At 51.2% G+C, this 22,584-nt stretch overlaps 2 protein-coding genes across 4 annotated transcripts in view; one reads left to right on the top strand and one right to left on the bottom strand.

Annotated features, from left to right (window-relative positions):
• Positions 1-20,827, bottom strand: part of cbsb (cystathionine beta-synthase b) — a 35,081-nt gene extending 14,254 nt beyond the window's left edge. The window contains exons 1-8 of one of the 3 annotated variants that reach the window (XR_007956177.1): positions 20,735-20,827; positions 19,138-19,261; positions 18,783-18,889; positions 14,084-14,218; positions 13,328-13,407; positions 12,862-12,996; positions 7,909-7,978; positions 7,190-7,281 (exon numbers count right to left, since the gene is read on the bottom strand). Coding sequence is in view for 2 of the 3 variants with exons in the window: in XM_052013863.1 (XP_051869823.1) it covers positions 7,190-7,281; positions 7,909-7,978; positions 12,862-12,996; positions 13,328-13,407; positions 14,084-14,218; positions 18,783-18,889; positions 19,138-19,259 (741 nt within the window). In the remaining variant the exon portion in view is untranslated. The remainder of the gene's footprint in view (positions 1-7,189; positions 7,282-7,908; positions 7,979-12,861; positions 12,997-13,327; positions 13,408-14,083; positions 14,219-18,782; positions 18,890-19,137; positions 19,262-20,734) is intronic. The other 2 variants (XM_052013863.1, XM_052013864.1) reach the window with 2 other exon arrangements.
• LOC127569703 (basic proline-rich protein-like) lies at positions 19,258-20,757 on the top strand. Its single transcript, XM_052014503.1, has one exon. The coding sequence runs from the start codon at positions 19,258-19,260 to the stop codon at positions 20,755-20,757; it is 1,500 nt and encodes a 499-aa protein (XP_051870463.1).
• Positions 20,828-22,584: the final 1,757 nt, after the last annotated feature.

The following is a 22,584-nucleotide window of genomic DNA, read 5'->3' as shown; positions in this document are numbered from 1 at the left end:
CAACACCACCGACCTTTGTGTCATCTGCAAACTTGCTAGCCCACCCTTCTACCCCCTCATCCAAGTCATTAATAAATATCACAAAAAGTAGAGGTCCCAGAACCGATCCTTGTGGGAAACCAGTAGACACAGCACTCCCTCCACCACAACCCTCTGCTTTCTACAGGCAAGCCAATTCTGAATACACACGGCCAAGCTCCCCTGGATCCCATGCCATCTGACCTTCTAAAGAAGCCTACCATGTGGAACCTTGTCAAATGCCTTACTAAAATCCATGTAGACCACATCTACTGCACTACCCTCATCAATCTTCCTGGTCACCTCCTCAAAGAACCCTATCAGGCTTGTGAGACATAATCTTCCCTTCACAAAGCCATGCTGGCTGTCCCTAATCAGTCCATGATTCTCTAAATGCTCATAGATCCTATCTCTTAGAAACCTTTCCAACAGCTTACCCACCACAGACGTAAGGCTCACTGGTCTGTAATTCCCTCGACTACCCCTACTACTTTTTTCGAATAAGGGGACAACATTTGCCACCCTCCAATCCTCCGGTACCATTCCCGTGGACAACGAGGACTCAAAGATCCTAGCCAACGGCTCAGCGATTTCCTCCCTCGCCTCGCGGAGCAGCCTGGGGATTATTCTGTCAGGTCCCGGGAACTTATCTGTCCTAATATTTTCTAACAGCTCCAACACATCCTCTCTCTTGATATCTACATGCTCCAGAACATTAACCTTACCAACACTGTCCTCAGCGTCATCAAGGCCCCTCTCCTTGGTGAATACTGAAGTATTCATTGAGAACCTTACCCACTTCCACAGCTTCCAGGCACATCTTCCCACCTTTGTCTCTAATCAGACCTACCTTTACTCTCTTCATCCTTCTGCTCTTCACGTACGTGAAAAAAGCCTTGGGATTCTCCTTAACCCTACTCGCCAAAGCCTTTTTATGTCCCATTCTTGCTCTCCTCAGCCCCTTCTTAAGTTCCCTCCTTGCTACCCTATATTCCTCATGAGCCCTGTCTGATCCATGCTGCCTACACCTTATGTATGCTGCCTTCTTCTTCCTAACTAGTTGTTCCACCTCTCTTGTCGCCCATGGTTCCTCCACCCTGCCATTCCTTCTCTGCCTCACAGGGACAAATTTATCCCTAACCTCCTGCAAGAGATCCCTGAACAACGACCACATCTGCATAGTACATTTCCCTTCAAAAATCTCATCCCAATTTACACTCTCAAGTTCAATAGATATAGACAATAGGAGCAGAAGTAGACCATTCGGCCCTTCGAGTCTGCACCGCCATTTTGAGATCATGGCTGATCCTCAACAATCAATATCCTGTTCCTGCCTTGTCCCCATATCCCTTGATTCCCCTATCTATAAGAAACCTATCTAGCTCCTTCTTGAAAGTGCCCAGAGAATTGGCCTCCACTGCCCTCTGAGGCAGTGCATTCCACAAATTCACAACCCTCTGGGAGAAGAAGTTTTTCCTCACCTCTGTCCTAAATGGCCTAGCCCTTATTCTTAAATCATGCCCCCTGGTCCTGGACTTCCCCAACATCTGGAACATATTTCCTGTCTCTATCTTGTCCAATCCCTAGCCTTATAGCCTCATAATTCGCCTTTCCCCAATTAAATATCTTCCCATCCTCTCTGCTCCTATCTTTGTCCATGACAATGCTAAAGGTTAGGGAGTGGTGGTCACTGTCCCCCAAATGCTCACCCACCGAGACATCTGTCACCTGACCCGTTTCATTAACTAATACTATATCTAATATGGCATTCCCTCTAGTTGGCCTGACCACATACTGTGAGCGGAATCTGTCCTGGACACAGTTGACAAACTCTAACCCATGTAAAACTTTGGCACTAAGCAGGTGCCAATCAATATTTGGAAAGTTGAAGTCTCCCATGATAACCACCCTGTTATTCTTGCACCTTTCCAAAACCTGCCTCCCAATCTGCTCCTCAGTATCCCTGCTGCTACAGGGGGGCCTATAGAATACTCCCAGTAGAGTAACTGCCCCTTTCTTGTTCCTAACTTCCACCCATACTGACTCTAGAGAGGATCCTTCTACATTATCCACCCTTTCTCAGCTGTAATACTATCCCTGACCAGTAACACCACCCCTCCTCCTCTTCTCCCCTCCCTATCCCTTTTAAAACACTGAAATCCAGGAATATTCAATACCCATTCCTGCCCTGGTGACAGCCACGTCTCTGCAAGAGCCACAATATCATAATCCCATGTACTTATCCAAGCTCTCAGTTCATCACCCTTATTCCTGATACTTCTTGCATTTAAGTAAATGCACTTTAGCCCATCCACCTTACTACTTTTATACCTTGTACTCTGCTTCTCCTTCCTCAAAGCCTCTCCACATGTTAGATCTGACTTTTCGCCATCCACTTCTTCCTCTGACCTACCCCCCTCTGGTTCCCATCCCCCTCGAAAAACTAGTTTAAACCCTCCCAAACCACCATAGCAAACCTGCCTGCAAGGATATTGGCCCCCCTCGGGTTCAGGTGTAACCTGTCCTCTCTGGACAGGTCCCACCTTCCCCAGAAGAGATCCCAATGATCCAAAAATCTAAAACCTTCCCTCCTGCACCAATTCCTCAGCCACGCATTCATCTGCCATCTCCTCCTTTTCCTGCCTTCACTATCACATGGCACTGGCAGCAATACTGAAATTACTACCCTTGAGGTCCTGTTCTTCAGCCTTCTGCCTAGCTCGCTAAACTCACTTTTCAGGACTTCATGCTTCTTTCTACCTATGTCATTGGTACCAACATGTACCACGACGTCTGGCTGCATTCCCTCCCACTCAAGAATACTGTGGACCTGATCAGAGACATCCCGGACCCTGGCACTTCCAGGATTCATGCTCACTTCTCCTGACTATCGAGTCCCCTATCACTACTGTGTTCCTCTTCTCCTCCCTTCCCTTCTGAGCAGCAGGACCAGTCCCAGTGCCAGAGCCATGGCCACTGCTGCTTGATCCCTGCAGATCATCCCCCTCAACAGCCTCCAAAGCTGAAAACCTGTTACTGAGGGGAACAACCTCCGGGGTCCTGTGCTCTATCTGCCTGTACATTTTCTTTTTCCTTTTCCCTCCCCTGACAGTCACCCTTCTATCTACTTCCTGGACTCCAGAATTACCTGCTCTAAGGGGGGTGACTGTCTCCCGATGCACAGCATCTACATAACTCTCCCCCTCCCTGATACTTCGCAGTGTTTGAAGCTGCAACTCCAGCTCATCAATTCTGAGCCGAAGTTCCTCCAGCCTCAAGCATTTACTGCAGATGTGGTCACCATGCACCACAGCAAGGTCCACGAGCTCCCACATTATGCAGCTGCTGCACACCACCATGTCCTCCATCTGAACTAATTCTTTCCCTACCTAGTTTTATCCTACTTAAAGATTTAAAACAGTAACAAGTAAACCTTACCTTTACCTACTAGCTACTCACCTGCCTCGCCCCTTTACCACCAAAGCCCAACCACTCTGCTCCCTCTCACTCAGCTGCCCGCTCCGAACGCTGCCCACTTGATATGGTGGTTTGCTTTTTAAACTGCCCACGCGCTAACCGCTTACGTCACACGCCTGCGCAGTCCTGCCCCGCTATTCCCGATTAGAGAGAAAAAAAACTTAGCTTCTCCAAAGTCCGCCAAAACAACCTGAAAAACAAAACCTTCAAATTCGATCTCCCGAAGTGTATCACTTCACACTCATCCAGGTTGAACTCCATCTGCCACTTCTCAGCCCAGCTCTGCATCCTGTCTATATCCTGTTGTAATCTACAGCAACCTTCTACACTATTCACAACACCACCAACCTTTGTATCATCAGCAAACTTACTAAACCACCCTTCCACATCCTCATTCAGGTCATTTATAAAACTCACAAAGAGCAGGGGTCCCAGAACAGATCCCTGCGGAGCACCACTGGTCACCGACCTCCAGGCAGAATATGCTCCATCTACCACCACCCTCTGTCTTCTATGAGCGAGCCAATTCTGAATCCACACAGCCAAGTTTCCCTGGATCCCATGCCTCCTGACTTTCTGAATCAGCCTTCCATTAAGAATTTTATCAAACACCAATACCAATACACCACATCCACTGCTCTACTTTCATCAATGTGCTTTGTCACATCCTCAAAGAATTCAATCAGGCTTGTGAGGCACAACATGCCCCTCACAAAGCCATGCTAACTGTCCCTAATCAGCCTATGCTTCTCCAAATGCCCATAAATCCTGTCTCTAAGTTTTCCTTGATCCTACTCTCCAAGGACCTCTTGTGCTCCCTTCTAGCTCTCCTAAGTCCATTCTTAAGCTCCCTCCTGGCTATCTGGTAACTCTCCAGAGCCCTGTCTGACCCATGATTTCTAAACCTCAAGTAAGCTTCTTTCTTCCTCCTGACAAGGTATTCTATGTCTCTTGTCAACCACGGTTCCTTCACTCTACCATCCTTACCCTGCCTCAATGGGACAAACCTATCCAGAACCCCATGCAAGTGTTCCTTAAACAACCTCCACATTTCCACTGTGCACTTCCTCAAGGACATCTGTTCCCAATTTATGCTCCCAAGTTCCTACCAAATAGCATCATAATTCCCCCTCCCCCAGTTAAATACTTTCCCATATCGTCTGCTCCTATCCCTCTCCAAGGCTATGGTAAAGGTCAAGGAGTTATGGTCACTGTCTCCAAAATGCTCTCCCACCAAGAGATCTGAAACCCGATTAGGCTCATTGCCTAGTACCAGGTCCAGAATGGCCTCTCCTCTAGTCGGCCTGTCCACATACTGTGTTACGAATCCTTCCTGTACACACCTAACAAACTCCACCCCATCTATCCCCTTTACACTAAGGAGGTGCCAATCAATATTAGGGAAGTTGAAATCACCCATGACAACAACCCTGTTATTTTTGCACCTCTCTAAAATCTGCCTCCCAATCTGCTCCTCAGCATCTCTGCTGTTGGGGGGTCTGTGGAATACTCCCAATAGAGTGATCACTCCCTTCCTGTTTCTGACCTCCACCCACACTAACTCAGTGGACGATCCCTCCAGGACATCCTCCCTCTCTACAGCTGTGACACTGTCCCTGATCAGCAAAGCCACTCCCCCACCTCCTTTACCTCCGTCCCTGTCCCTTTTGAAACATCTAAACCCCGGATATCCAGCACCCATTCCTGCCCTTGTGACAGCCAAGTCTCAGTAATGGCCACCATGGTCATAGTTCCAGTACTTACCTACGCTCTAAGTTCATCACCCTTGTTCCTGATGCTTCTTCACATTAAGTAGACACACTTCAGCCCATCCAACTGACTGCAATTTTGCCCTTTAACTGCTATCCTTCCTCACACGTCTTTCTACACTCTGCATCTGCTTATACACTAAATGAACTAAGCTCTGACCTACGACTCTGGTTCCCATCCCCCTGCCAAACTAGTTTAATCCTCCCCAACAGTTCTAGCAAACCTGCCCAGAAGAATATTGGTCCCCCTCCAGTTCAGGTGTAACCCGTCCCTTTTGTACAGGTCGTACCTTCCCCAGAAAAGATCCCAATGATCAACAAATCTGAAACCCTGCCCCCTGCACCAACTCCTCAGCCACACATTCATCTGCCAAACCCTCACTGGCACAGGCAGCAATCAATTATATATATTGGTATTGGTTTATTATTGTCACTTGTACAGAGGTACAGTGAAAAGCTTGTCTTACATACCAATCATACAGGTCAATTCATTACACAGTGCAGTTAGATTGGGTTAGTAGAGAGTGCATTGATGTAGTACAGGTAAAAACAATAACAGTACAGAGTAAAGTGTCCCAGCACTGATCCCTATGGAACACCACTGGTTACAGACCTCCAGTCAGAATAACACCCCTCCACCACTACCTTCTCTATGGCCAAGCCAATTTTGAACCCAGTCTACCAAGTCCCCATAGATCCTGTGTGCCTTAATCTTCTGGATCAGTTTACCATGAGGAACCGTGTCAAAAGCTTTACTAAAGTCCATGTAGACAACATCCACTGCCCTACCCTCATCAATCATCTTCGTCACCTCTTCAAAAAACTCAATCAAATTTGTAAGATGTGACCTCCCCCACTCAAAGCCAAGCTGATCATCCCTAATAACTCTATGTTCTTCTGAATGCAGGTATATCCTATCCCTAGGAATCTTCTCCAATAATTTTCCTAGTACTCATGCAATGCTCACCGGTCTACTATTTCCTGTTTTATCTCTATTGCCCTTAAAAGAACACTGGCTATTCTCTAGACCTCTAGGACTTTGCCTGTGGCTAAAGAGGACACAAATCTCTGTCAAGGCCCTAGCAATCTCCTTTTTTGCCTCTATCAATAACCTGGGATAGATCCCATTGGGGCCTGGGGACTTAGCCACCTTAATGCTCTTAAAGAGCCTCAACACTACCTCCTTGACATCAACATTCCCTGGAATATCAGCATACTCCTGCTCAAGTACTGTACCCTTCTAATGATCATCTTTCATTAAAGAGTCCAACCCTTGACTAAATGGCATTACTATTGCAGAGTCCACAATCATCCACATCCTGGGTAAATGCTCTTTGAAGAAGCTCACAGCGTTTTGACCCAAAACACTGCCTGTCCATGTTCCTCCACAGATTTTACATGACCCACTGAGTTCCTTCAGCATTTTGTTGCACCAACTAGAAGAAAGCAGCCACTTGACTGACACCCCACCCAATACCCTACACACCTCCTACATCCACCACCAGCGCAGTGGCTGCAAAATACACCAAAGGTACTCACCAAGGCTACTCTGACAGCACCTCACAAACCTGTGACCTTCCCCCCCCCCCACCATAACAGACAAGGGCAGCAGGTGCATGGAACACCACCACCTGCACGTTCTCCCAGTCACACCCCATCTCCACTTGGAACCGTATCACCATTCCCTCATTAAACCTGGGTCTAAATCATGGTTGTCTCTCCCCAACACACAGTGGGAGCACCGTCACTAGAACGACTGCATTGGTTCAAGGCAAAGCCCCAACCACCTCAAAGGCATTTGGGGATGGGCCACAAATGCTGGTCCCGCTGTTGACACACAGATCCCACAAAATGGAATAAAACAGGGAAACCCATCTCCATCACAGGTCCTGCCGACCCACCAGTGACCCCACCAACCCCACTACCTGGCAGTTTGGACATTTCTCCTTCAGCTTTCGAGCAATTCCAGTGATGGTTCCTCCAGTTCCCGCTCCAGCAACAACCATGTCCACCTTCCCTGCCAATGGGAGCACAAAGGAATAATTAGTTTGTACTTTCCACCCCTCACCCTCCCCATCACCCACCCACAGGATCGCTCTGTTCCCTGCTGCTGGATGAAGCCTCTACCACTGGTCTGGGGTTTCTTCTGCTCCTCATTCAGACAGTCTCTGCCCAGCATCCACCGGGGCCTGGGGGCTTCTAGGGAATTCTTCAGATCTTTTGTTCGTTCACTGGTTCTACATCTCCCACCATTTAATGTCATGTTCCTCAACGCCACCCGTGCTCACACCCCCCCATCCCAGCCCCACAGCCCCCCACCACCAAACCCTCACCCCACTGACCCAAGACCCGACCCTGACCCCACCTCCCAGACCCTGCTGCAACGTGGCCCACCCCCCACAGCCCTCCCCGCGGCCCCCACCCCCCCCCCCATGCCCAGATGCCTATCCACAACTCAGCCACCCCTCGTTACAATCCCAGGTGTAGTCAGAACAGGCACCAGCCTCACAGTGATACTGAGGCTGAACTTCATCAGCCAGTGAAGCCGTGATGCAGAAACCAAGGAGTGGGAGAGAGGGGTTTCTGGAGAGCAGCAGCACGCGAGGCACAGTGTGCAGAGCAGAGCGAGAGGTCAGTTTCCTACCATCACACTGCCAGAGGATCTCTTCTGCAGTTTGATCATAATGGACCAACGGGTTACTGGGATTCCGATACTGCAAGAGAGGAAAGGGTTAATCCAGTGAAAGATGCACACCAATCACACAGCTTGCTCAAGTACAACCTATTGCCAGCACAATCACAGCTGAAGCCACTGCCCAGTGCCTGAACTTTGCCCTTAGACCCAATGACTGACAATCCAGCCTCGCCAGTGCAGACAGGCTACAGGAGGGCTCTCTCACTCACCCTGCCCAAGGTACAGACCTGGGACACAGAGCTAGTATAGTGGGTTAGCTGTGGCATGGCCAGCAGGGTCCAGACTTGTACAGCACGGAAACAGGCCCTTCAGCCCTACTCATCCATGCCAACCAAGTTGTCTACCTCACCTAGTTCCATTTGTCTGCATTTGGCCCATATCCCTCTAAACCTTTCCTATCCATGTACCTGCCCAAATGTCTTTTAAACACTGTCTTTTGCCCCTCATATCCCTTTTAAATCCTTCTGGATTACTTCTGCTGCCATGTGCTATGTGTGGCTAGAAGGGTTGTGTAGGAGGGAGGGTTCTAGATTTCTGGATCACTGGGACCGTTTCTAGGGAAGGTGGGACTTGTACAAGCTAGAAAGGTTTTGCTAAAACCGGAATGTGTCCAACACACTTATGGGGAGGTTTACTTGTGCTGATGGGGAGGGTTTAAACTGATTTGCCAGGTGAATGGGAACAAAGTAGGTGTACAGCTGAAGCTGGAAATTTAGATGGAAATGTCAGTTCAGTAGCCAAGTAGACATGGGCATGATCAAGCACTTGGCAGGAATATCACTAGTAGGACAGATGAATTTAGTGTTGATCAGAACATGGGAATATGATATTATGATATGGTTGCTGTCACAGATGTGGGCAGAACTATCAATTCAACATTTCAGAGTATGGAAACTTCAGGTGTGATGGGAAGGGTGTAAGGGGAGGGGGCACTGCAGTACTGATTATGGAGTCCATTACTTCAACAAGCACTATACTGTGATAATCAGAGGGCATTTCAACATTCCCAACATTAAACAGGTGAAAGGCTGAGCTGGGGTTGCCCAGGGAAGCTTCTCGATCCAATAGGTAGATCGCCCCGTTAGAGGGTTGGTACTGGAGCTAATCATCAGGAATGAACGAGGCAAATGGAGGGAGCACCAGTGCCAGAGTATTTGGGAGAAAGAATGGACTGGAAATTGAGGTGGTGAACTACAGGAAAAGATGATTTTAATATCATTAGACAGGACCTGGCAAAAGTAGATTGGGAGCAGCTACTTGTAATTAAATCTACATCCAAGAAAGTAAGAGTTCAGGGCATACACGCTCCCATGTTGGTGACAGGCAAAGTCCAAGGAAACCGGGTTGGACAAACAGACTCACACGGCACAGAAACAGGTCCTTCCCTGAACATCAGGCACCATTTACACCAACAATACACTAATCTCATTTTATTCTCATCACCTTCCTGCAGATTCTACCACTCACCTACACACTAAAGTGGCCAAACACCCCATCAGTACACATGCCTTTGGGATGTGGGAGGAAACTGGAACATCTGGGGGAAAGCCACACGGTCACAAGGTAAAAGGTAGATGCTGAGAAGGGAACTTCCTCAGATCCCCCTAAACATCCTACCCCTTACCTTGAACTATCCCTCTGGTTTTAGACGTTCTGCTATGGGGATGTGTTTCTTACTGTCTGCCCTATCTATGGCCATCAATTAGGTCCCCCCTCGGCCTCCCCTGCTCCAGGGAAAACAAACCCAGCCTATCCAGTCTCTCCTCATAACTGAAACATTGCATCCCAGGTAACGTCCTGGTGAATCTCCTCTGCACTGTCTCCAGTGCAACCATATCCTTCCTGTAGTGTGGTGACCAGAACTGTACACAGAACTCCAGCTGCAGTCTAACTAATGCATTATAAAGTTGTACCATAAGTTCTCTGCTGTTATATTCTGTGCCCTGGCTGATGAAGGCAGCATGCTGATGCCCTCTTCACACCCTATCTACCATTTAGTAAAATGTAGGGTTATGGGCTGTGTGGGAGGGAAGGGTTAGATTGATCAGGGCGTAGGTGTTTATACAGGTCAGCACAACATCGTGGGCCGAAGGGCCTGTTCTGTGCTGTTCTGTGTTCTACCCATGCTCCACCTGCTGGAAGCCTTAGACTTGTACACAAAGTTCCCTCTGTTCCTCAACACTCCCTAGAGCCCTGCCATTCATTGTGCATGTCCTACTCTTATATGACCTCCCAAAATGCAAAGCTTTGTACTCATCAGGATTAAATTCAACTGCCATTGCTCTGCCGAATTAACCATCTGATCAATATTTTTCTGTAGCCTGAGACAGAAGTAATCCAGAGAGTTGAACGTTGGGGGTCCTACTCTTTAATCTGCAACCAGGCCCCCCAAATTTCTGTTGCAGGACCTCATCCCTCCTCACAATCAACACCATTTTTAGAGTCCAGCAGATTGTTTGTTGCTCCAGATCCCAGCATCAGCAGTCTCCTGTGTCACCACCATCTTCAAAATTACTATTTATACCTCCTTCAATAATGTCCAAGTCATTGATGTATAGAACAGTAAGGGTCCCAACACTGATCACAGGCTTCCAGTCCACCATTCTGTCTCCTGTTACCAAGCCAATTATGGAACCAACTCCTTTCCCACTTCTATCAGTACACCCAGATTCTCTCTCCCTTTGTTTGCCTTTTCCATTTCCCCTGCCTCAGCTCAATCTGCCCATCATTTTCCCACCCCATCTGGTTCCACCTATCACAGTCGGCACGGACAAGGTGGGCCAAAAGGGACCAATTCAGTGCTTACATTTCTACGATCCACCACCCCATCACATCTGAAGATCCTACGCCCTCCCCATCCATCAACTAAGTCTCCAAGATGGTTATGAGAATCAGAGTCATACTGCACCAAAACAGGCCCTTCAGCCCACTGTCCATGCTGACCTTTTGGCCCAGCTATACCAAATCTATTTGCCCACACTAGGTCTGTATCCGTCTATGCCTTGCCAATATAAGTGTCTGTCTAAATGCCTCTTAAAAATAGTGACTGTGTCTGATTTCACCACCTCCTCTGGCAGCGCGTTCAAGATATCAACTCTTGGATTCCTTTTAGAAATCCTTCCTCTCTTAATCTTCTGTCCTCTTGTTTTCGATACAAGAGAAAATGATTCTGAATATCTATCTACCTTATCTATGCCGCTAGTAATTTTGTTTACCTCTTATCAGGTCATCCCTCAGCCTCCTTCACTCCAGGGAAACCAAGCCCAGCCTATCCAGCCTTTCCCCATAACTACAGTCCTCTAATCCAGGCAACATCCTGGGGAATCTCCTCTGCACCCTCTCCAATGCAGCCACATCCTTCCTGTAGTCTGGTGAGCAGAACTGCACACAGTGCTCCAAGTGCTGCCTAATTGCAACACAACATCCATCCAAACTCTTACATTCAATGCTGCAGCAATCGTTCTTCACCACCATATCGACCCGTTAGAGCATTCCTTGTGCCTTCTGGACCAACCTACTGTGCAGGACCTCGTCAAAAGCCTTACGAAGGTCCACGTAAACCACATCTACCACTCTGCCTTCAATTTTCTTGGTTACCTCTTCAAAAGACTCAGATTTGAGAGACAGGATTTCTTCTGCACGAAATTATACTGACTCCTCCCCATCACTCCCTGGAGAAATCCTTGGAACCTACACTTGGAAAGGCAAAGATTAATCAAAGATAGTCAGCATGGTATTGTTTAGGGGGAGGTCATGTCTCACCAATTTGGTTCAATTTTTCGAAGAGGTAACAAGATGTACTGATGAGGGCAGTGCAGGATGTAACATACATGGATTTCATCACGGGCTTTGGCAAAGGTCCTACCTAAGAGACTGGTCCATGGGATCCAGGGCACATTGGATCCAAAACCGGCTTGGTATAGGAGACAAAGGGTAGGACAGTTGCTTTTGTAATGGGAAGTCTGTGGCAGTAGTGCACCACAGGGACCCCTACCGTTATATACATTAACAATTTGGATATAGAAGCAGGATTAATATGTTTGCAGATGTCACAGAAAGTGGTGTTGATATGGAGGCGAGTACTGGATGATACTTGTGAGTTGAGCAGAGGATTGGCTGAGGTAATGCAGTTTGGGAGGGCAGGACATACACCATGAATGACAGGCCCCGGCAGTATCGAGAACAAGGGGACCTTGGTGCTCGTGCCAAAGATCCCAAAAGCAAGAGGAAGAGGTAGATAAGGTGATGAAGAAATCATATGGGTGACTGACTTTTACTAGCCTGGCACAGAATACAAGAGAGGGAAGTCCTGCTACAACTTTATAAAACATTGTTTAGGCTGAATTTGGAGCCCTGTGTGCAGTTCTGGTCAGAGCCACAGGAAGGATGTGAGTGCACTGGAGAGAGTGCAGAGGAGATTCACCAGGATGTTGCCCGAGATGGAGTACTTCAGTTATGAGGACAGACTGGACAGGGAGAGTTTGTTTTTCTTGAAACAGAGGATGAGGGTACCTAACGAAGACATACAAAATGATGAAGGATAAAGATATGGTGGGTAGTAAGAAACTTTGTCCATAGCAGACATGTCTTAAAAAAGATAGCATTGGATTAAGGTAGGGGGCAGGATACTTAGAGGGGACCTGAGAGAAGATATTTTCCACCCAGGTGGTGGTTGGAACCTACAATGCACTGCCCAAAGTGGTGGAGACAGAGAGTCTCACAACATTTAACCAGTGCCTGGATGAGCCTTTGAATGCCTCCCTGCCGTAAGACTCTAATGGTTCAAACTAGCTCCCACAGAGCAGCTGGCTTGTGAATAGTGGCAGGAAGATTCACATGTAGGTGTGCAGAGTCAACCTTGGGCCAGTGGAAGCAAAGGCCAGACATCAGCTCAATACCCACCTGGTCCAGGATGCACGAATTGGGGATTTCATTCTTCAACCTCCAAGCAACACCAACATGGGACTCTGGTGAATCGAAGCTTGCTTGGGTGGGCGTTCGGACAATCTCTGCACCAAGTGCACGCAGCACATCCACCTGCAGAGAAGGAATGTGGGTTAGTGATTCCAACGGGCAGAATAAAGGCAAACTTACCGATGGGGAACACACATCAGGGAACAAGAGATGGTCTGTACCCCAACTCTATTCACACTAGAACAGGGGGCCTGACCCCCAATCAGTGGATCATATACAGCAACAGCTCGACTCCTACCAAACCAAATGGAGCTCCCACTTGATTGCAAACCCCCAACCCTTTTCACACATCTCCCTGCCGAGCTCCACCCACCCTGAGCCACCAGGACACGTGGCTCCCACACGCGAGCCCAGGGTACATTTCAGCAGTCAATGAACTGCACTGGGGTTTTACCTTCTCCATGCTCATCTTCTCTGGCAGCACGATGATGCAGCGATATCCTTTCACTGCAGCAGCCAGAGCCAGCCCGATCCCTGCAAACAACGTGGACACTGTCAGCGTTCTTGGGCTATCACACGGCCTGACACTTGCTGCCTACCCTGGGAGAGCTGATTGTGATCCCCCATCAGTTATTTTATCTGGGCAACACTTCACAGAAACAGGCCATTTGGCCCGCCAATCCATGCTGGTATTTACATTCCACTCAAACGTCTCTAACTCTGTCAGTGCAGCTCCCTATTCCCTTCCCCTTCCAATGCTGGTCCAGGCTGCCTTTAAGTGCATCTGTACTACCCTCCTCACCCACTTCCACATTCTCACCGTCCTTGGGAAAATAAACATTGTTCCGAGTTCCCCGTTGGATTTCTGGGTGAAGATCTGATATTGACAGCCTCTGGTTATTCTCTTCCCCACTGTGAGAACATTCTCTCTCCATCCTCACGATCAAACCCTGCATCACTGTAGAGACCCCCAACAGGTCACCCCTCAGGCACCTCTTGTCAACAGGCCCAAGACCCAGTCAGTTCATCCTTTCCTGATATGTACACCTTCACATTTCCGCTCTCATCCTGGTAAATCATTTCTGCACGCTCTCCAGTCCCGTTAAACCCTTTATGTAACACGGTACCCAGAACTGTGGACAATGTTTTAAATGTAGGCCAACCAAAGTTCAGAGGATAAGCATAATGCCCTGCTGTGTGCCCGTTTTACCTGTATTTCCTGAGGTGGGTTCGATGATTGTGTCCCCCGGTTTGAGTGTCCCTGCTCTCTCTGCATCCTCCACCATTCGCACAGCGATTCGATCCTTCACGCTGCCACCAGCATTGAAGTATTCACACTTGGCCACTGACAAAAGTAAGCAAGCAGTTGCTCAAAGCACTCTGGACTGTCTAGATCACAGATAGAAACCCCTGCCCAACTATGGAGCTCCGTCACATGTAGCGAGCTCCCCCACTGCTCAAAGCTCCGTAGTGGGGACAGTCACCCAACCACAGAGCTCCGTTGCAGGTAGCAAGATCCCCCACTGCCCAGAGCTCCGTAGTGGGGACAGTGCTTGACCCCACCACATTGGGGAGTACCCTTGAGAGAGTGTAAAGAGTGAAGCTGCAGAGAGCAGTGGACTCAGCCCAATGCATCACGGGCACATCCCTCCCCACCATCGGGAGTATGTACAGGAGGCGCTGCCTCAGGAAGGCAACATCCATCATCAAAGATCCCCACTATCCGGGCCGTGCCATCTTCTCGCAGCTACCATCAGGCAGGATATACCGAAGACTGAAGTCCCACACCACCAGCTTCAGGAACAGCTACTTCCATTCAACCATTTGGTTCTTGAACCAACCGGCACAACCCTAATCACTAGTTTAGCAACACTGACCACTTTGATCACTTTGCACTAAAATGGACTTTGTGTTCTAATTTTCTTTCTTATAAAACATAAATTATGACTAGAAAAACATATGTTAAAGTTGTGTACTGCTGCTTATAGGATGCTATGTACCTGTGAGTTTTTCATTACACCTGTGCATACACATACCTGTGCATATGACAATAAACTCAGCTTTGACCTTGGTAGGTATTGGACACCCAGCATTTATCAGCTTGGATTGAGCAAACAGCTTTGCCCAGTGTTGGACTGCTGAGCCCACCGATTTGAATGGGGAACATAGTATAGCACAGGTCAGGCCCTTTGGCCCACCATGTTGTACCGAACTAATTAAACCAATGACACAGTCAGAGTCACAGAGCATGGAGATAGGCCCTTCGGCCCAACTCATCCATGCCGATTGTGTTGCCCTGCGAGCTAGTCCCATCTGCCTGCATTTGGCCCATAGCCCTCTAAACCTCTCCTATCCATGGACTTATCTTGATGGCTTTTAAATGTTGCTAATGTGCCCGCCTCAACCACTATTTCTGGCAGCTCCTTCCAAATACGCAGCACCCTTTGTGTGAAGAAGCTGCCCCTGACGTCCCTTTTAAATCCCTTGCCTCTGATCTTATACCTGTGCCCTTTGTTTTTAGAAGCCCGTCCCTGGGAAAAGACTTTCACCCTGTCTATGCCTCTCATGATCTTATATACCTCTATCAGGTCACCCCTCAATCTCCTACATTCCAGAGAATAAAGTCCTGGTCTACGCAACCTCTCCTTGTAACTCAGGCCCCCAAGTCCAGGCAACATCCTGGTAAATCTTTTCTGCACTCTTTCCAGTTTAATAACATCTTTCCTATAGCAGGGCGACCAAAACTGTACACAATACTAAAAGTGCAGCCTCACCAACATCTTATATAACTGCAACATAACTTCCCAACTCCTCTACTCAATGCCCTGACTGAAGGCCAACGCGCCAAACACCTTCTTCACCACCCTGTCCACCTGTGACACCACTTTCAGCGATCTATGCATTTGCACTCCTGGGTCCCTCTGATCCACAACACTCCCCAGGGCCCTACTATACAGTCCTACCCTGCTTTGACTCCCAAAAAGCAATAACCCATACTTATCTGGATTGAAAGCCATTTGCCAATCCTCTGCTGATCAAGACCCCCCTGTATAATTTTTCATAACCTTCTACACCAGTTATTTCCTAATTAATCTAGTCCCTCTTCCCCCCACATTGACCTTATTCATTGACCCTTCCCTCCACATTCATGTGCCTGTCTAAGTCCCTTGTAAATGCCCCTGTAGGAAGCTAAAATCAAATGGAGCCCTTGAGGATGATAAAGAGGCCAGAAAAGAACTCAAGATGGGAATTAGGAGAACCAGGAGGGGCCATGAAAAGTCTGTAGCAGGACTAAAGAGAATCCCAAGGTATTCTATACAGATATCAAGAGCAAGAGGATAACTAGGGAGAGGGTGGGAACATGCACTTGAAGGCAGAAGATGTGGCAAAGTCCTAAATGAGTACTTTGCCTCAGTATTTAACAAGAAAAAGGATGTGGAGGATAGTGAAATCACGAGGATATTGCCAGGACTAGAGGCCCTGAGTTACAAGGAGAGGTTGGCCAGGCTAGGTCTTTATTCCTTGGAGCGTAGAAGCATAAGGAGTGATCTTATAGAAGTTGATAAAATCATGAGGGGCATAGATAAGGTGGAAGGTATCAGTCTTTTCCCCAGGGTAGAGGAGTCCAAAACTAGGGGGCATAGATTTAGGGTGAGAGGGGAAAGGTTTAAAAGGGACCTGAGGGGCAACTTTTTCACACAAAGGGTGGTGAGTGTATGGAACGAGCTGCCAGAGGAAGTGGGTGAGGCAGGTACAATAGTATCATTTAAGAAGCACTCGGATAGGTACATGGAGGGGTGGGGCTTGGAGGGATATGGGCCGGATGCAGGAAATTGGGACTAGCTGGGTGGGCACCGCGGTTGGCATGGACTGGTTGGGCCAAAGTTAGAGATAAAGGAGGAGGTAGTGTTGGGTCTCTTTAAGAACATTAAGGTGGATAAGTCCCCAGGTCCTGATGGGATATACCCCAGCTTATTGAGAGGGGCAAGAGATGAGATTCCTGGGGCCTTCATCAAGATTTTTGTGTCCTCCCTAGCCACAGGTGAGGTCCAGGAGGACTGATGAGTAGCTAATGTTGTTCTATTATTCAAGAAAGGAAATAGGGATAATTCTGAAATTATACACCAGTGAGTCTCAAGTCAGTGATAGGGAAGCTATTGGAGAGGATTTGTATGTATAGGATTTGTGAGCATTTGGAAAACCATGGAATAATTAGGCACAGTCATTATGGCTTTGTGCAGGGCAGGTTGTGTCTTACTAACTTGATTGAGTTTTTCGAGGAGGTAACAAATGCATGAGATCCACAGTGACTTGGGTGTTGGATTCAGAATTGGATTGCCCATGAAAGACAGAGGGCAGTGGTCAATGGGTCTTATTCTGGCTAGAAATCTGTGACTAGTGGTGTTCTGCATGGATCCATACTGGAACCTCTGCTGTTTGTGACATATATAGATGACCTAGATGAAAATGTAGATAGGTGGGTTAGTAAGTTCACAGACAATACTAAGATTGGTTTAATCTGGCCAAGTGCGAGGTGTTGCACTTTGGGAGATCAAATGTAAAGGGACAGTACACAGTTAATGGCAGGACCCTTAACAGTATGGACATACAGGTCCAAGTCCATAGCTCCATGAAAGTAGCTGCACAGGTTGATAGGGTGGCAAACAAAGCGTATGGCACGCTTGCCTTTATTAGTCAAGGCACTGAATTCAAGAGTCAGGAAGTTATGCTGCAGCTTTATAAAACTTTGGTTAGGCCGCATCTGGAGTATTGCATTCAGTTCTGGTTGCTCCATTATAGGAAGGATGTGGAGGCTTTGAAGAGGGTGCAGAAGAGGTTCACCAAGATGCTGGCTGGTTTGAGTTGGAAAAACTTGGGTTGTTCTCTCTGGAGCAGCAGAGGCTGAAGGGAGATCTGATAGAGGTTTGTAAGATTATGCACGGTAAGGGCAGGCACGGTAATATAGCGGTCAGTGTAACGCTTTACAGTGCCAGCACCTGGGTTCAATTCCGGCCACTGTCTGTAATGAGTTTGTATGTTCTCCCCATGACTGCGTGGGTTTCCTGCGGGTGCTCCGGTTTCCTCCCACATTCCAAAGACGTATAGGTTAGGAAGTTGTGGGCATGCTATGTTGGTGCCGGAAGCATGGCGACACTTGCGGGCTGCCCCCAGAACACTCTATGCAAAAGGTGTATTTCACTGTGTGTTTCGATGTACATGTGACCAATAAAGAGATCTTATCTTATGCGAGCCATAGATAGAATCGACTGCCACTGTCTTGCTTCCAGTTTTGAAATGTCTAATACTAAAGGGTATGCATTTAAAGTGATAAGGACAATTTCAAAAGGAGATATGCAGGGCGTTTTTGTTTACACAGAGAATGACGGGTGCCTGGAATGTCCTGCCAGGGGTGGTGGTGGAGGCAGATACTATAGAGGCGTTTGAGACGATCTTAGGTACACACATGAATGCGCAGAGAATGGAGGGATGTGGACCATGTACAGACAGGAGGGATTAGATGTCATTAGCCGAATTAGTTTAACACAACATCGTGGGCAAAAGGCCCTGTTCCTGTGCTGTACTGTTCTATGTTCTACAGTGGGGTCAATTCTGTCACTGTATGACATTGGTTTGAATGGATACTGTACCGGTACCATACCCCGGTGTTACACAGCGACGGACCCGTCCCCGCCGGTACCGTACCCCGGTGTTACACAGCGACGGACCCGTCCCCGCCGGTACCGTACCCCGGTGTTACACAGCGACGGACCCGTCCCCGCCGGTACCGTACCCCGGTGTTACACAGCGACAGTGAGGGAGGGGTGGGAGGGGTGGTGGGGATGAGGGGACAGAGGGGCAGAGGGGACGGGCAGAGTGGTCTCGGGGCACCGACAGCTGCTGCCACTCACACAGCTCACACTGCAGTCCGTGCGCTCGGGGGATCTTGTTGAGACGCACCATTGGAGTGTTGCCCACCTTACTGAGGACACTGGGCAGGATGTTCGGGGGCGGAGACCTGTGGAAGGAAGAGGCCATTCAGTCAGCTCACCCATACTAGTCCCTCATCAGTCAGTGGGCGGGGAGGGCCCACCAATGACAGAGGGCGGGCCCAACCTCCACCAATCATAGAAAAGGCAGACCACACATTCCCCAATCACAGCGATGGGCGGTGCGGGGTAGGGGAGCAACGAGCCAATCAGAGTTCACCGATGTTCTGGCGTCTCCGGCGCCGCCAACATAACCGCGTGCCCCCGCGCCACTCACGCGCTCCGGTGGGGGTGCGGGCTCGGGCTCGCCCCCGCGGGGCTCCCCAGGCTCCAGGTGCAGCGGCTCGGCAGGTCGGGCCGGATCCAGCGCCGCTCCGTCCCGTTCACCGCCGGCTCCATGGCTGCGGGCAGAAGGACAACCCGTCACCCCCCCGTCACCCCGAGCCCCCGTCACCCCCCCCCCGGCAACCCGAACCCCGGGCAACCCGTCACCCCACCCCCCGTCACCCCGAGCAACCCGAGCCCCACCCCCCGTCACCCCGAGCAACCCGGCAACCCGAGCCCCCGTCACCCCACCCCCCGTCACCCCGAGCAACCCGGCAACCCGAGCCCCCGTCACCCCCCCCCCGGCAACCCGAGCCCCGGGCCCCCGTCACCCCCGAGCAACCCGGCAACCCGAGCCCCCATCACCCCCCCCCCCGGCAACCCGAACCCCGGGCAACCTGCCACCCCACCCCCCGTCACCCCAAGCAACCCGGCAACCCGAGCCCCGGGCAACCCGTCACCCCCGGCCACCCGAGCCCCGAGCCCCGTCACCCCCCCCCCCCCGGCAACCCGAACCCCGGGCAACCCGTCACCCCCCCCCCGGCAACCCGAGCCCCCGTCACCCCCCCCCGGCAACCCGAACCCCGGGCAACCCGTCACCCCCCCCCCCGGCAACCCGAGCCCCGGGCAACCCGTCACCCCCCCCCCCCGGCAACCCGAGCCCCCGTCACCCCCCCCCCCCGGCAACCCGAGCCCCCGTCACCCCCCCCCCCGGCAACCCGAACCCCGGGCAACCCGTCACACCCCCCCCCGTCACCCCGAACCCCGGGCAACCCGTCACCCCCCCGGGCAACCCGTCACCCCCCGGCAACCCGAGCCCCCGTCACCCCCCCCCCCCGGCAACCCGAACCCCGGGCAACCCGTCACACCCCCCCCCGTCACCCCGAACCCCGGGCAACCCGTCACCCCCCCGGGCAACCCGTCACCCCCCGGCAACCCGAGCCCCCGTCACCCCCCCCCCCGGCAACCCGAGCCCCGGGCAACCCGTCACCCCCCCCGGGCAACCCGTCACCCCCCGGCAACCCGAGCCCCCGTCACCCCCCCCCCCCCGGCAACCCGAACCCCGGGCAACCCGTCACACCCCCCCCCGTCACCCCGAACCCCGGGCAACCCGTCACCCCCCCGGGCAACCCGTCACCCCCCGGCAACCCGAGCCCCCGTCACCCCCCCCCCCCGGCAACCCGAGCCCCGGGCAACCCGTCACCCCCCCCGGGCAACCCGTCACCCCCCGGCAACCCGAGCCCCCGTCACCCCGAGCAACCCGTCACCCCCCCCCGGCAACCCGAACCCTGGGCAACCCGTCACCCCCCCCCCCCGGCAACCCGTCACCCCCCGTCACCCCCCGGCAACCCGAGTCCCCCCCCGCAGCCACACTTCCCCCTTCACCCGCTCCCCCGGCCCCCGTTTCCCTTTGTTCCCCTCCCCCCGGGCTCTTTACCCCCCCCCCCCGCGGTCCCGGGTTTCTCCAGCCCCCCCCCCCGGCTCTTCTTCCCGCCCGGTGCGCGCCCCCGCCGCCTCCCGGTGCCGGTGCGCGCCCCCGCCCCGCTCACTCGCCGCCCGGGTCCGGTTCTGATTCTCTTTCCGATTTGTTGGTCACTTTAAGCGAACCAGAAGTCCCGCCCCCACCGCTGACAGGAAGCTCTCTGATTGGCCAGGTCCGGGGGCGGCGGCGAACCTCCTCCAATCCCCGGCCAAGAAAACAACTGGCGGAAAGGGCTGTTGGACCACATCTGGCGGGCCCCGGGGTACGTACGGTGGGAGTGCTTTCCCCCCCCCGGGGTACGTACGGTGGGAGTGTTCCCCCCCCCCCGGGGTACGTACGGTGGGAGTGTTCCCCCCCCCCCGGGGTACGTACGGTGGGGGTATTCCCCCCCCCCGGGGTACGTACGGTGGGGGTATTTCCCCCCCCCCCGGGGTACGTACGGTGGGGGTATTTCCCCCCCCCGGGGTACGTACGGTGGGGGTATTCCCCCCCCTCCCCCCCGGGTTACGTACGGTGGGGGTATTCCCCCCCCTCCCCCCCGGGGTACGTACGGTGGGAGTGCTTCCCCCCCCCCCCCCCCCGGGGTACGTACGGTGGGAGTGCTCCCCCCCCCCGGGGTACGTACGGTGGGAGTGCTCCCCCCCCCCGGGGTACGTACGGTGGGAGTGTTTCCCCTCCCCCCCGGTACAGGTGGGTGAATACACGTCAGCATCTATTTTTACACAAGGAAGCTAACGACTAACAGATGAACTCAAGGCTTTAATGAACTAGTGATATCGTTGTGCTCACTGAGACATGGCTGAAGGGCAGGCAGGACTGGGAACTCCGTGTCCCAGGGTGTAGACCTTCCAGGTGAGATAGAGGGTGGGAGGGGGGGTGTAAAAGGCCCAGTTCAAAGACTCAGCTGCCAACCTAGATGGGTACGTCACCACCATCATGGACTTTATCAGCAAGTGTGTTTAGGGGTCTGTACCAAAGAGGACAATCCATATGTTCCCAAACCAGACACCATGGATGAACTGGGAGATCCACTCCCTACTGAAGTCTAGTACTGCAGCATTCCAATCAGGTGACCCTGACCCTTACAAGAAATCAAGATATGACCTCCGTAAAGCTATCAGAGATGCCAAGAGACAAAACCAGTCCAACATCGAGTTCTAGACCAGCCGTCAGTTGTGGTAGGACTTACATGCTATAACGGGCTACAAAACAAAGTCAGGCAGCATTGCCAACAGAAGTGCATCCCTTCCCCATGAGCTTAACGCTTTCTACGTACTTTTTGAACGGGGGAGGGGGATTGGTATGTCACCACCACCCCTGAGGGCCTCCAATGTACCTGAACCCCATGGATGCTTTCCGTGGGTTGACTCTCCAGAAGATCCTGTGCAGATCAACTGGTGGGGGTATCTGCACACATTTTTAACCTCCACTTCAGTCTGAGATTCCCACCTGCTTTAAGAAGACCACTCTCATCTTGGTACCTAAGAAAAACAAGGTAATGTGCCTTAATGACTACTGCCCAGTGGCTCTGACATCCACCATCATGAAGTGCTTCGAGAAGCTGGTCATGGCACGCATCAACTCCAGACTCCCAGAAAACCTCAACCCACCGCAATTTGCCGACCACTGAAACAGGTCTACGGTGGACACCATCTCCCCGGCCCTACACTCATCTCTGGAGCATCTGGACAGTAAAGACACCCATGTTAGACAATTGCTTATTGACTACAGCTCTGCCTTCAATACCAAAATTCTGAGCAAATTCATCTTCAAACTCCAAGACCTGGGACTCAACATCTCCCTTTGCAACTGGATCCTTGACTTCCTGACCAACAAACCGCAGTCAGTGAGGATAGGCAGCAATACCTCTGGCACGATTATTCTCAACACTGGTGCCCCACAAGGCTGCGTCCTCAG

Source organism: Pristis pectinata, chromosome 4 (genome assembly GCF_009764475.1).
Source record: "Pristis pectinata isolate sPriPec2 chromosome 4, sPriPec2.1.pri, whole genome shotgun sequence".
Classification (NCBI taxonomy): domain Eukaryota; kingdom Metazoa; phylum Chordata; class Chondrichthyes; order Rhinopristiformes; family Pristidae; genus Pristis; species Pristis pectinata.
Note: the sequence above shows the minus strand (reverse complement) of the source record. Positions and strands in the feature narration are given on the sequence as shown.